At 35.5% G+C, this 14451-nt stretch overlaps 1 protein-coding gene across 1 annotated transcript in view; it reads left to right on the top strand.

Annotated features, from left to right (window-relative positions):
- The window catches only part of LOC115213467 (b(0,+)-type amino acid transporter 1), a 188890-nt gene that overhangs the window by 58629 nt on the left and 115810 nt on the right, over nucleotides 1–14451 (top strand). The window contains exons 3-4 of the mRNA XM_029782452.2: nucleotides 1732–1995; nucleotides 11218–11343. Of these exons, the coding sequence (XP_029638312.1) occupies nucleotides 1732–1995; nucleotides 11218–11343 (390 nt within the window). The remainder of the gene's footprint in view (nucleotides 1–1731; nucleotides 1996–11217; nucleotides 11344–14451) is intronic.

The raw sequence follows: 14451 nt of genomic DNA on the forward strand, positions 1-14451 counted from the left end.
CATTCTCGATATTTAAGTCTTTTACAATTAATTCATCAGAATTAGGTGATTCATTATAAAGATCAAATAATGATAATAAAAGGTTAAGATGTAATATATTCGTTTCTTTATTTCCCACAAGGGGCTAAACACAGAGGGGACAAACAAGGACAGACAAACTGATTAAGTCGATTACATCGACCCCAGTGCGTAACTGGTACTTATTTAATCGACACCCCGAAAGGATGAAAGGCAAAGTCGACCTCGACGGAATTTGAACTCAGAGCATAGCGGCAGACGAAATACCGCTAAGCATTTCGCCCGGCGTGCTAACGTTTCTGGCAGCTCAACCAATTAGGTTACGAAATTACACAGTGTAACAAAATTTTTACTTTTTTTGTTTTTGGTCAGTAAGCGTTAATTCCTAATTGCTTCTATCTAGAAATCAAAGGAAATTACAGATATCTCCTTCAAACTTTGCTTTTGCGACCTGGACATCAATGTTTTGAAAATCCCCTATTTTCCATTACAAAACAGATTCAGCTCTGAGTTGCTGAAGCAGGAATATCGCTATAGCGAATGCTCGATACCACTGATTTGCTTGTCAGTTTCTTGATCTTAACCACCTGAACATGTCCCTTAGTGGCTGGCAATATATGCATCTCTGATCATGAGCTGGAGTAGTGGAGAAGCATCATAGCCATGTGTTGAGAGGGATTCTTTGGGGTTTGAATAAATGTAACAAAAGCAAAATTTGAAGGTAATACGAACCATTTTTCAAAGTTTCTAGGGATAAGCAAATTGGAAATAACAATCGATACCCAAGGACAACGTTCATGTTTCACAGTGTATCTGCATAACACTGTCCACACTACACTATGTCTTTCTATCATATGAGTTTATATACATAATGTCTTATTACAGTTGACATAGAACGTTGTAGGGCTGGATATCCTTAAGTAATTGGATAAGTTTATTTTTCTCTTACTGAAGTGATTTTGTTAGCTTCATTTTTAAATACGAAACCTATTAATATTTTTATATCGAGCATGGACCGTAGATTACAGGATACTATGATGAAGTTCCGATTCTGCAACCTAGATTGCACTACTGGTCGAAGCCAATTCCATTTGATGCTAATAGCTTCAGAAAAGAAGGGATGCCACATAAATACCCGCAATTTATGAAAAATGCTCTCTTTACAAAATTACAAAAATATGAAATATACAGTCCAAGTTACATTGTGCTTTATATCCACATGTCCGTCATCTGAATACCTACTTGTATCAGTTTCCTTTCTGACGCCGACCGTGGAATGAATTTTCTGTATACTTCATGGATTAATATACACATCAATAGGGATGTCACACATCACTTGACGGGCCGCTGTCTTAAGTTTTACTTCACCAACTACGAAAGTGTGCGCTGAAGATCATTATGAGAAATTACCGATATTAGTAATAAAGCCATCATAGAGAATTTGCTGCAGACACAGAATATGAATATACATTACACTTCTGCATAATTGGTAATGAGTGCCTTGGTGTTTTATACAAGAAAAAAATATAGCATCAAAATATTTTGTTTACATCATTTCTTTTTATCCATCTATGTATCCTCCCCTTCTCTCTCTTTCTCTCTCTCTCTCAGACATGAATATAAATATATATATATATATGTTTGTATATGATATGGTACGTGGGTATGCGTGTATCCTTTATTTGTTCTCTCTTTTTTTTAAATATTTTACAGGAGCTCTAAGTTATGCCGAACTTGGAACATGTGTGCCGAAATCTGGAGCAGAACACGCCTACTTTCTATTCGCTTATAGTCCGCTGGGCAAGATTTTCGGCCGAATACCATGTTTTCTATTTGACTGGGTTGGTCTATTCATTATCCGACCAACCATGTTTGCTGTAATCAGTTTATCATTGGGAACATACGCTGCAAAACCTTTTTACGAAAATTGCGACCCACCAGATTCTGTGGTCAAACTCATCACTATTGCTACGATGTGTAAGTTTACTACTACTACTACTACTACTACTACTACTACTACTACTGCTGCCGCTGCTGTGAGACAAATAAGTTTAATAATTGTTCTATAAGAGGAAAAGAAATGTTAGGTAACAATACTATATTATTCTAATTCCTTTTTATTGGCCACTGGGGCTACCAAAACATTTTGGACCTGACAAAAACAAAGAGCAGTTTACACAGAAATGTGTAAACACTAGAAACAATAACAGTTCACATAAAAGAATTTAACAAATTCTAACAAATTCCCCAATAGGAGAAAATACTCAACAATGGGCAACTAAGGAGCCCCACAGATCTTGAGCCAACCTACTCAGCAAAAATTCATCATCAGCATCATCATCATCATCATCATCATCGTCATCGTCGTCAATATCATCATCATCATCATCATCATCATCATCATCATTATTATTTCTTATTATCTCAGGTTTTGTTGGAACTCCTGGAGTCTTGAGTGTGTAGCGGGCTTGCAGCCTGCAGCTTACGGTACCATGCTATCCGTTCTTTTCAATTATCTAATACTTTCCTGATTATTCTGGCTGTGCCAAGGAGGCAAACACTTTGTAACAGTTTTACTGGGTACTCTATTTCGATTTCCTTTATGCTCCTCTCGATGCCTTCTGATGCTGTCCCCAAGGATCCAACTATAATTGGCTCTATCTTCACCTTCTTCATTTCATAGCTATTTCGTACTTAAGAGGGTTGCATTAATCTGCTCTTTCGCTTTCCTTCTTGACTATTCGTGCTTCAAAAGGAAATTAATATCAATTATATAGTACATATGATGCAACTTGTCAACCACCACTAGGTCCGGTCTGTTATGCTCTAGTACCTGATCTGTTTGGATTGAGAAATCCCAGAGAATTTTACAAGTCTCCAACAAGAGACTCTGCCACTCCCTGCGGTTTGTACTCACACCCCGTCTTAACTCTCTTTATCCCCATTTTTCGCACAGTCTCCAATGCAGCACTTTCGCTACCTAGTCGTGTCGCCACAATTTGTAGTGGTTTTGGACAAGTCTATGGCATTCGTTCATGATATCGGCAACGGTTTCATCCACTCTATTACTGATGCAGCACAGCGGAGACACTTGCACATTTTTAAGGTTGACCCTCCAATTCGTGGCCAAATTTTGGTCAATCCCAACTATGTTTCTAGGAACTTCTGTTGTGGCTACATGGAATTAATTGTGTAGTCCCTTGTTGGGTAATGGTTCTTCCTTTGTTTTTCATTTTTTTCTCTCCTTTCAATACTTCCTCATTCTTAACTAACACTAGCAAGGTTTCTTTACTTTGCGATGGGTATCTCATTAAGCTCTCGTGTTCCATATGTACGCAGTCTTCCACACTTATTAGTCCTCTTCGTCCATTTGCTCACTTCATGTATAGGCGACTAGTGACTGCACGTGGATGATGGGCTCCATGCATCGTTAGGACCTTTCTTGTCTTCCTGTCTAACTCCTTTAGCTCCTTCTCTGTCCACTATTATTATTATTATTATTATTATTATTATTATTATTATTATTATTATTATTATTATTGCTGTTGTTGTCGTCGTCGTCATCATCATCATCATCATCATCATCATCATCATTATTATTATTCCTTTGTAACACAGTGTAGGTATAAATGCATCGGAGTCTTTAGTCATCTGTCAAGTCACAACAAGGCTCTCAGGCAGACAATACTTTCCTTAAGATGTACTCTGTGCCCAATAAGGTTGTTTTTTTGCAAGACATCAATCTTGCATGGGATTTCCAGTTACCTTAAGAAGCTTTGAAGTTTCAATGGGATTGAACCCAACTGTCCGATCACCACTGGTATCACTTTTACATTATCCTCTCGCATTTCATAGTCTTGCCATTTCCACTTTCAATTCGAAGTACTTGGTGATTTTTTTCAACCTCTTTACTCACAACATTCATGTCATTTAGTATGGCTACATCAATGATCTGACGGCATTTGTTTCTCTTATTCAATATGACAATGTCTTGCAGACGGTGTTCGATTACACGATCCGTCTGAAAATCATAGTCGCAGAGTGTCGTTACTTTTCCATCCTCCTGCATAACTTTACTTGATACATGCTCATACTGTTACTTCATATTGGTATTTACAGCATAAGAGCCAATGAAGATGCATACACATTTTTATCTGCGACGATTTCATCTCAATCGAAGGAGAGGGACTTTCTCCGTCCGGGTTGCGGATCCGTGGAATAAGCTGCCGGACGAGATAGTGAAGATGCCGACGACCGCTCGGTTCAAAGTCTCTCTTGACCAGAAATGGCCTGAACTCTTTGCATGAACACCCTCCCTGTACATAACTCCATGTCCCCCTACATGGCCTTGCTTTTTGCTTTCTGAGCCAAAAAAATTAACTTAACTATCGTGGCGGCACTTGCATTCTTTTTGTGAAAGGCTCTCACATCCATTTACCAAACAGGTCACATTTTCGATACTCTTTTCACAGTCTGCATTTCTGGGTGTCAGGAGTTTTATAGATGTTATACTTCACTAAATTGGTAGCGAAATCTTGGTCTTGTGCAGCAATGATCATGCTTTCGGTGGTACCCTTTAGATCACCTCGCTCAAGTCATGCCCAAGGTGCTGTGTCATCCTTAACGTTTTGTGTATTCCTTTCAAACATTTCATGCATTCTCATTTCAAGAAGGTCTTCCTCTCTCTCTTCAGCTCTTCGGTAAAACTCTTCCTTGCCCATAATTTCATTTGCATTTACACCCATATCTTTCGCGGCATTTGGCAGCAGGTCTTCATCAGTATTTATCAAATACTCGGCAAGCGTTTTCCTTTCACTCCTTATACAATGGTCTATACTAATTAGTCCTCTGCCACCATTCTTTCTTTTCATATAGAGTCTGTTTACATTTGCTTTAGGGTATAGCTCAATTCAGCGTCATCAGCTTTCTCGACCTTCTATCCAATTTTGATATTTCCTCCTTAGTACATTTGAGGATGGACGCACTATATCTGACCACCGCAATTGCCCAGATATTCATTGCGGTAATCAAATTATTGGCATATCAAGTTGGATTTCAACACCATCTCCACCTTTTTTTGATATGTCTCGCTGACCTTGACTTTCATTTCTCTATGAAGAGTGTCATCCAACTCCAAAATTCCTAAATATCTATACCCACTACCGTCGGGCTCACCCATGGTCTCTCCTGATGGTAACCGCAATCCTCTGCAGGCTGCTCTCTTCCATCTTTCGATTCTAAATACTGAGCATTTGGTAATCCCAAATTCCATAGCGATGTCTCTACAACACTTCTGGACTATTTTGGTTAAGAAATCTATCTGCTTTTCAGATTACTCTGACAATTTCAGGTCATCCATATACAGAAGATGGTTCAATGATTGGCTTTTCTTCTCACATCGGTAACCCGTCTTAACTTTCCTAAGTGTCATTGTTATGGGTGTTAGTGAAATTACAAATAGTAACGGAGAAAACAAGTTAGCTTGGAATATTCCCCTTTTAATATTAACTTCTTCAAGGAATACATTACTTGAGTACAACTTGGTCTTTCACTCTTTCATGCTATGCATCAGAAAATTTGCAATGTTGTCAGAAACACCAAATACCTGCAGGCAATGCAGCGATCCAAGAATGCGGCATCATATCATATGCCTTCTTAAAGCCAATCCAAGCCATGAACATGTTTGTATGATGTTTTTAGAATGCCTCAAAGCTGTTTATCGATGACCAGGTGATCCTTGGTACTCTGAGAATTCTTCCTACATCCTTTTTGTTCCCTTGGTAGTATTTCTTCCAACACCAGGAAAGTATTTGTCTTTGCCGCAAATATTCCAGCGAGTTTCTTCCAGACTATGCTTAGGCATGCTCTGGGACGGTAGTTTAACACAATATTCCCCTTTCTTCTATCTTTCATCATAAGTGTTGTCCTTCCAGTCACCATCCACGCGGAGACTGTACCTTTCTGGACACACCTCATTCAATTGGGCTGCTAGTCTTTCATGTGCCGCGTGACATCTCATCAGCCAAAAGCCATGAATCCCATCTAGTCTGGGGGATTTCCAGTCAGGTACTTTACCCATTTGTTCTTTCACATCACTCGTGCTTATGAAAATATTCCTTTGTTTCTTTCCTCCTTGTAATTCTATCTTGATAGTTCCGATCCACATTGCATCCCTTTTATGCACCACATTGTTTCCCCATTATCCGCTCCAGAACTCCTTGGCTTGATTTGCATCAGAAGCAACATTTTCCCCATTGTCTCCGTTTAACGTTCGGAATAATTGCTTCGGAATATTTTTGGACAATCTGTTCTCCTCGAGCTGTTTATTTCTGTTCACAAATCATCTGATTTGGCTTTTTGCCATGATCCTCTGTTTTAACTGTTCTATTACTGCATCAAACCCGTTTTCCCATATTTTATATCTCTTCTCTGATTTTTCTCAGTCAGTATTTTCCCCATTTTTTCCTCTTAACCATTGCTCAATTTTTTCTAGATCTTGCCTTATCTGCATTATGTCCCTTTCAATGCGTCGTTTCCACCATGATTCTTTTGCTCCACCATTTTTTTGTTTTCTTAAGTTGTAATTTCTCCTCAGCAAGTAGTGCAATGGCTCGGAGAAGATTCCTTCTTTGTGTTATGTCCTCTGTCTGGATGTATGGTATGACAGAATTTATCTTTTGTGTTAATTTATTTATCATACTCGTATCTACCCTTCTCTTATTTGATATTATTATTATATTATTATTATTATTATATTATTATTATTATTATTATTATTATTATTGCTATTTATGTAAATTGTATGTATTAGAAAACCTAACTGCTTATCATATTTGTTTATTTCACTTTCATATAAGTGAAAGATATTGGTCACTTCGTCGTCTCAATCCATTAACATCCATTAATTTTCCTTTTGATCTGAAATATCATGATATCCGATGCGTTCGAACTAATGTAAATTAATGTAAATTCGTGCTCGAATTCGTAGTGTCAAAGAAATACCTCTTATTCAGTGTTCCAATATGATGACGTTCAGCTGGCTGGAACCAGTAAAAGAGTGAGCAGATGGATCACGTTTTCTTAGAGTAAAACTAGTCACATTACTATAGACAAGTGTGAGTAAAAGCATTTAAGAATCGAAATAAGTGGTGATAGTGGTAAGAACATTGAACATGAAACTTATAATATTGATTTTAAAACCAATGAGAGGTGGAAACACCTGAGAAAACGGAAAGGTAGTTTCATTAAATATACACAACATATAACAAAAATCTCGCTGCAAAAGATTTTAAAAATATGTAGTGTAGGAATAATATTGTATATTATTTGAAGGTAGATGAATATTGAAGAAGCTATACGTTGAATTTCTATAAATGCCACATTTATTCACCTACAACCGAAAATTGATAATTGCGAGTCCTATATTCTTTAGATTTGTGGGATCCTAGATCTGGTTTGTTATTATTGGCTTGTTCTAGGGGAAGGAGCTACGCCCATCATCTTCGTAAGAAAACTGTTACCGGATAGGGTGATACTGTAGATGTCCATATCACATATTTAAAGGTTAACGGTTGCAGAAAAACATGCATATGGAAGGGGTTCCTGCAGGATAAAGTTTAAAGGAAGAAGGATTGGCGTGCTGGAAAATGTAGAACCTCATGGATAGACAATACGGGTAACAAGAGGAGTATTGTAGGGGGAATTTGATACAGGAGTCCTCTGTGGAAGTGACACAAATGCAGCCAACTCTAGGGAGTAGCGGTCATAGTGTTAACAGTGGTAAGAGTAGCGAGAGAAATGACAGTACATGAGGTGAGGTGTTTGTGTATGGAAAGATATGAAGAAAGCTCTACAGGATAGTAAAGCGAAAACTATCCAGTTATAAACTTCTGTTTGGTAGAGATTGAAGAGCGGTTTTAGTATTCATTTAAGGCTACTTTCCTTACATTATTAATGGCATTAGAAAGCATAACCATCACAATATTAGCTGCTATAAGGAGTATAAAAATTTGCCGGCTCGAACAAAGATCCTCCAACAAAGAGGTCAAGTCATAGAAAGGAATGGGGAAGTAAACGAACTGAATAAGAAGTAAGGATACGATGTGAAGAAAGAATGCTGAGAGAAATGTAGTCGGTTCGTGGGTCTGACAGAAAGATAGAATAAATTAAGTGTAGTAAAAGGTGGTAGGAGGGGCGTAGAATGGCCAGACTGGTAGTGTGGTATGAGATAACCAGTGTATCATACATAAACATATGGAATGTACGAAGGGGCATTGAAAGTTCCTGGCTTTGGATAAATGAAAATATAGGAGGATCAAGTATGATTTTATTCAACATATTCCTCTTTCAGACTCACGCACTTATTGCAGCAGTCATTCAATTTTTCTAAGCCCTGTAAAAGAACTCTGAATGCTGCAAACCAGGCCGTCTGCGATACCTTAGAACCAGAAACTTTTCAGGACCCCTACATATGTTATCAAGAAACAAAACAGATAATCTCGTGAGGTGAAAGGTGTGGTATTTCAGGAAGGTTGTCATAATTACAGGAATTAAGATAATTATTCATAGCATTTAGGGCCAAGGTTCCTGATAGGAAGATGAGCCTTAGTTTACTGAGTTTCTAGGTCACCTTTGGACCATAAAGTTGGTGAGGTTGTAGGAGGGACCAGAATAATTGAGGGAGTGATCCATGGGTTTCAGAATATGTGAGATGCTATTGCATACATCCAGTATGTTTGTAGTATGTTTCTGAAAACGGTCACTTAAAGGGTAACAAACGGATATTACCGAAAAAATTATTTTAACAAGAAAAAGGATGGTTTATTAAATGAATCAGAGAGTTTAGTTTCTTTCAGATATTTTCTAAATTTACATTCAGTCAACAATGTCTTTTATCCTTCCGAGGTCGATTCAGTTGATTATGTCCTTCAATTTAGTAACATAGCTTTGTGCTTGTATGATAACTCATTATTATAGGCTTGTCTCGCCTATAATTTGAAACCTTGAACCAGCTTAAGATATAATTAAATGCAGTGACAAGTGCATTGTAATGTTATAATATTTACAATACACTTATCGCTTATTTAATAATTGTAGACTATTAGATTAGATACGTTATAATATTTAGTCTTGTTTATGTTCACGTTTAAATCCTATCAGAACTGGTTTTATTTCCGGAGTTCCATGAATGCTTAATGTATTAAACCGCTATACTTTTTCTACTATACTCCTCTATGATAGATGTGTGGCTCTGTTCCCATGTAAGAAGATATTTTTGTAACCAGCTATTGTGATTTGCGAATATTAAAACATACATCCACCCATTTCTTTTCTCCAAAGAAACAATTTCAATTTTTGCATTGATATTTATAGCAAAGGTTATTTTTTATTCAGTAAACATTAAGTTTGTGGCGACCAGGTCCATGACCCGGTTGTTATTTTAGGTTTTAGATTGTTGTATTTTTATTCAATTGTATAAGTAATATAGTTGGTATACGTGCATGAAACTGTTGATTTCTGCATAGTAATTAACGTTTAGTTTTTGTTTGTTTGTTTGTTTTTCGCAAAACAAGAAATAGTAGGGTCGGAGATCAGTTCTGAAAGCGATAGCATTAAACTCTATAATGAGGACATCAAAACAACAGTTAAAATGTCTTTAGAGAAATAGAGCAATGCGTATGTATATATGTATACATGTATGTATGTAGAAAAAATTTTGGCCAGCCACCTGTTTCGTAGCAAGGTTTTGAAAGAAAGCGTCTTGTTTTATTCATCAGCCTTTAATTTTTATGAAGGTCTTGTAGACTTTTATAGTTCCAGATATCATAATCATTTGTAATGTACAAATTAAGAATCTGCGTTCTCTTCCCAAGAACCCAAGTTCAGCTATACTTTGCTCCAAACGGGTTTGTATATATCCTGTTGCTCCAGCAGTAACAGGTATGAAGTTGAAATTGTGCATCTTGGATAATGGATTTGAAAATCCCTTATCAATGTTCCACCGATGTACTCTTTCTCTTGTACTTTTCTAACTACATCGGTGTCCCGAGGGTAACTGATTTCCACAATGGAACATCTTTTTCTTGTGATCACAACAATATCTTGTCGGTGGGGCTTTATTTCGGAGGCTGTTCTAATTTTTAAGTTCCACCATTATTTTTTTTAACCCATAGGTCTCAGCATACTCCTGGCAGTGTTGTGTTCTTGAGTAAGACACCTTATTTCACGTTGCTCCAGTTCACTCAGCTCTAAATGAGTCGCAATTTTACTGGTGCCAAACTGTATCAGCCTTTACCTTTACTCTGGATAACATCGGTGGCGTGGAGAGGGGAGGCTGGTATGTTTCCATAAACAACCTTCCTCGAATTTATGCCTCGGAGGGAATATTCTAGCTGCAATCCCATGGTCATTCAGTCATTCATGACCAAAGGAGATCTTTAACCTTTATCCCTTTCCAGACTATTCAGGCCACCGTATCATGCCTCATGGGAAGATAATATCATGAAGACATGCTCTCGCAGTTGCCAATAAGGTAATTGACGACTTCAGTCTTGGTTTTCCATAGCCTACATTTGTTGCGTGTCAATGTTTTCTGCTTTTTATGCTGTAGGTACTTGGTGGTAATCTCTTCTTGAATTGCATGGAGGTAGCGTTCGAAATGGGATGCCATAAACTTGTCGGTATTCCAAACCAAGCTTTTGACATGATCAATTCCTTCTATGGTTTGTGTTCTTCGTACAAGTACCTATGTACTATCTATTCAGTGAACTGATGTCCAACTATAAAACCTTAATAATACACTCATATGGTATACTATTAAAACCCTTCTGGTAGTCAAACCATGCGATCTTTCACTGCTTTTTTTGTGAATCATTTTATTATGAGCTGCTGTATAGAGCCCTACATTTCCTACTTTCCTCCAGCTTGCTCAGGAGATATAATGTATGTATTATGTGTGCACGTATGTCCGGTCCTGTATCATCACAAAATATACGCTGTGAATATGAATACAGGCTTTGAGTACCAAAAGTTCAATCTTAATATCTCTAGTATTTAGTTTTTATTTATTATCACAATTACATAAGTTTGTAAATTATCTAAATGATCTTTAAATTGAGAGAAAATATATTCCGCACAATTTAAACTGTGATTGTTATTGATTGAATAACTGTATATTAATTTTCTTTTCCATATTTCTAGTACTCATTGCATTTATAAATGCATGGAGTGTTCGAGTAGCGACAACAGTTCAAAACGTTTTAACATTTGCGAAGTTATTAGCTATTGCTATCATCAGCGGTGGTGGGATCTACAAACTTGCAACAGGTAAGATAGATATTTTAAAATATATTTTTTATTTGTATTCTATCTATTATCGCTCTTTTAAGGGCATCTTCCTTCTTTGGGTCGTTAGATTTTGATAGAAGTATACAATTATCCTCTAGTATACAGCATGTCTTGTGTATTTGAAATTGAAATTTTCTGCATCAACCAGATTTTTGTTTAAATGAAAGAGCATTAAATTGTGTGCAATTTGTAGAGGCAGTTCCTTCTTGTCTTAAATAAATGCTTTCTAAAAACACATGAAAAGCATGAAATAGCAACTTTTGGTATTCTGGTGCCCTATCGATGTATTTAGTCGTGTTTACATCATTTTAATCAAAATCCTTGAAGCTTTAGTCAATTCAGCTCTTGTGGACGTATTTCATTTAGAGTCAGTGGGAAAGCCTTGGTAATCCAGTTTAGCTGAAGGGTAAAATGCTAAAATCTATAAAAAGCTAGATAGAAGCAAAACCTACACACACACACACATACACACACACACACACACACACACACACACACCACACACACACACACACACACACACACATATATATATATATATATATAATGTATGTATGCATGTATGCAATGCATGCCTGTATGTATGTATGTATGTATGTATGTATATATAAACACATAGACACACACACACACAACTTTAATACAAATCCAAGTGTTAGACTTATATGTCCCTCTAAATCTGATATTGGTAAAATTAGTAAATTCATATTAGATAAATGTATACCGAAACATAGAAATATAATAACGCTAAATCTTTGGTCCAGTTCATATGAAGTGATTAGCTAGTTTACACAAATGCAAAATAAAGATGAAACTAAATTTATCTAGATAGATATTTCAAATTACTATGATTCTATAAACCCGATACTATCTAATATGGCGCTGATGTTTGCAAAGAAAAATTCGGCAATAATTCGTAATAAAATATTTTGGCGGCTAAAAAATCTATCATTAAACTTTGGGATAAATATTGGAATAGAAAAGATTGACCGGATATGTTTGACTTAACATACGTATGGGTTCTATGGATTCGGCACAGGTTACTGATTTCGTGGGAATTTATATATCTTTTTCTCTAAATAAGAAATTCCCTGAAATAGCAGGAGGTTTATATAAGGATGATGCACTTTTTACAATTGTAAACACCTCCAATAGAATGTTAGAAAAATATAGAAACAAAGTTTTGAGATTCTTTAAAAATATAGAGCTAACTATAACGATAGAAGATAAACATGACTAAATTTCTTAGATGTTACATTGAAGATTGAAAACAGAATTTATAAACCCTTTCATACACCTATTGAAAACAAAAATATATGAATATTAGAAGTAATCATTCCAAATCAGTAACAAACTCACTAATAACAAACATTTAGTCTAGAATAACTAAATTATTTGCCAATGAGAATATTTTCAAATTTAATGAAATCTATTATAACTTGGCACTTAGGAAAGCGGGATATAAGGATAAAATTATGTTTAAGAAGTCAAATAATGAATCTGATTTAAATAGCAATTTTAATTATGCAGATCTAGTACTATGAACAAATCTACTTATATGAAAGGTAGTAATGGGGATTTAAAATCAAATATAGAAATTGATAAAATAACAAGAGTAAGTGATTTTAACAGAGAAAATAGTCAAATGAACAGTATAATAAAAAAAAGGAAAAATCGTAAGATTGTTGATGACCAGGTTAAAATTTCTCGTACTGCTAATAAAAATGAGGATGTGGTATTCTCTAATAAAATCTCAAATTATTTTAATATAAAAACAACTAAAAGATTTAAAGTTAAAAATAAAATAAACACTAACTTCAATATGGATCAAAATCAGAGAATACTTACGCCTTCGAAAAACGGACATATGCATCACGATTATGACCTTAACTCGAAGAATACTTCATGGGTAATCATTCCATTTGGTAAATAGATAAATTACAAATTTTCTAAATTCTTTAGTATAGCAATTCAAAAATATTTTGCAAGCAATCACAAATATTACAAAATTTTTTATAAGATTATAATGGCTTTTTGTCTTAGTAACATTATTGCACAAATTATTGCAACACAACGTTAAAATAATACTGAAATTTCAAAGAATCGATTATAATGAGAATAGCATAGTAAATATTAAGCGTAATAACGTCAAACGGAATAAAAGAAAAAAGCTCAAATAGAAGGGAACGCTAGGAATTTAAATGTCATGGAAAGGGAAACAACTAAATTTAACATAGTTGACGTCAGATCGAATAAAAATTCAGCTAGAATTAGAATAAAGATAACGTTATCTAAAGGAGTAAATACTAATAAAGAACTTGGTGGATTTGAATCTAATTCTACGATGAATGATCAAATTAAAGCTAAATCTGAGAGAAAATATAAAAGATTATCCTTGCAGTTGTTTTAAACGGGGGTCCTTTTGTGTGGAAAACAAGGTTAAGACAAAAATGTAATGTATAGATGTAAAGTTACATCTGAGGGTAAGGAATTCTTTTACATCGGCGGGACATCATTAATTTTCAAGAGAAGGTTGGCAAATCATTTGAGTTTATTTAAGGAGAAAAATAAAAGGTTCCAGACGAGTCTTAACAAATTTTTCTAGTCTTTTAAGGACACTAACAAAGACTATACCTATTAGATGGGAATTAATTTGTACAGCAAAACCATAGCAGACCCGAAACCAATAGATGTGAGCTATGTTTAGAAGAATTTTATAGGATTTTCACATCCAAGTGTAATGTAATAAATTACATTACAGGAAAACGCACTGAGGAAATTAACATTTGCAAAGTATAAAAGAATAATAATAGTTTAAACAATAGAAGGTTTTGAAATAATGGACTAAAGATGATTATCCACTAAAAACTTGTTCGCGTCTAACTTATATTATACAAAGCAGAGTAGATAAAAGAAAATATTTAAACGGCCAAATCGAAGGATATCAAGTTAAGACCCTAAAAAACTACACCGGTTTCATAGTAGAGTTGTAATTGCAACGGTTACTAATAGGTGCAATTGAAACATGTGTTGGTCTATGTAATACAGTATAACTCTTTAAATCTTTAAATTGTTTCAGCTTCAAAG

The sequence above is a fragment of the Octopus sinensis genome, linkage group LG6 (assembly GCF_006345805.1).
Source record: "Octopus sinensis linkage group LG6, ASM634580v1, whole genome shotgun sequence".
Classification (NCBI taxonomy): Eukaryota; Metazoa; Mollusca; class Cephalopoda; order Octopoda; family Octopodidae; genus Octopus; species Octopus sinensis.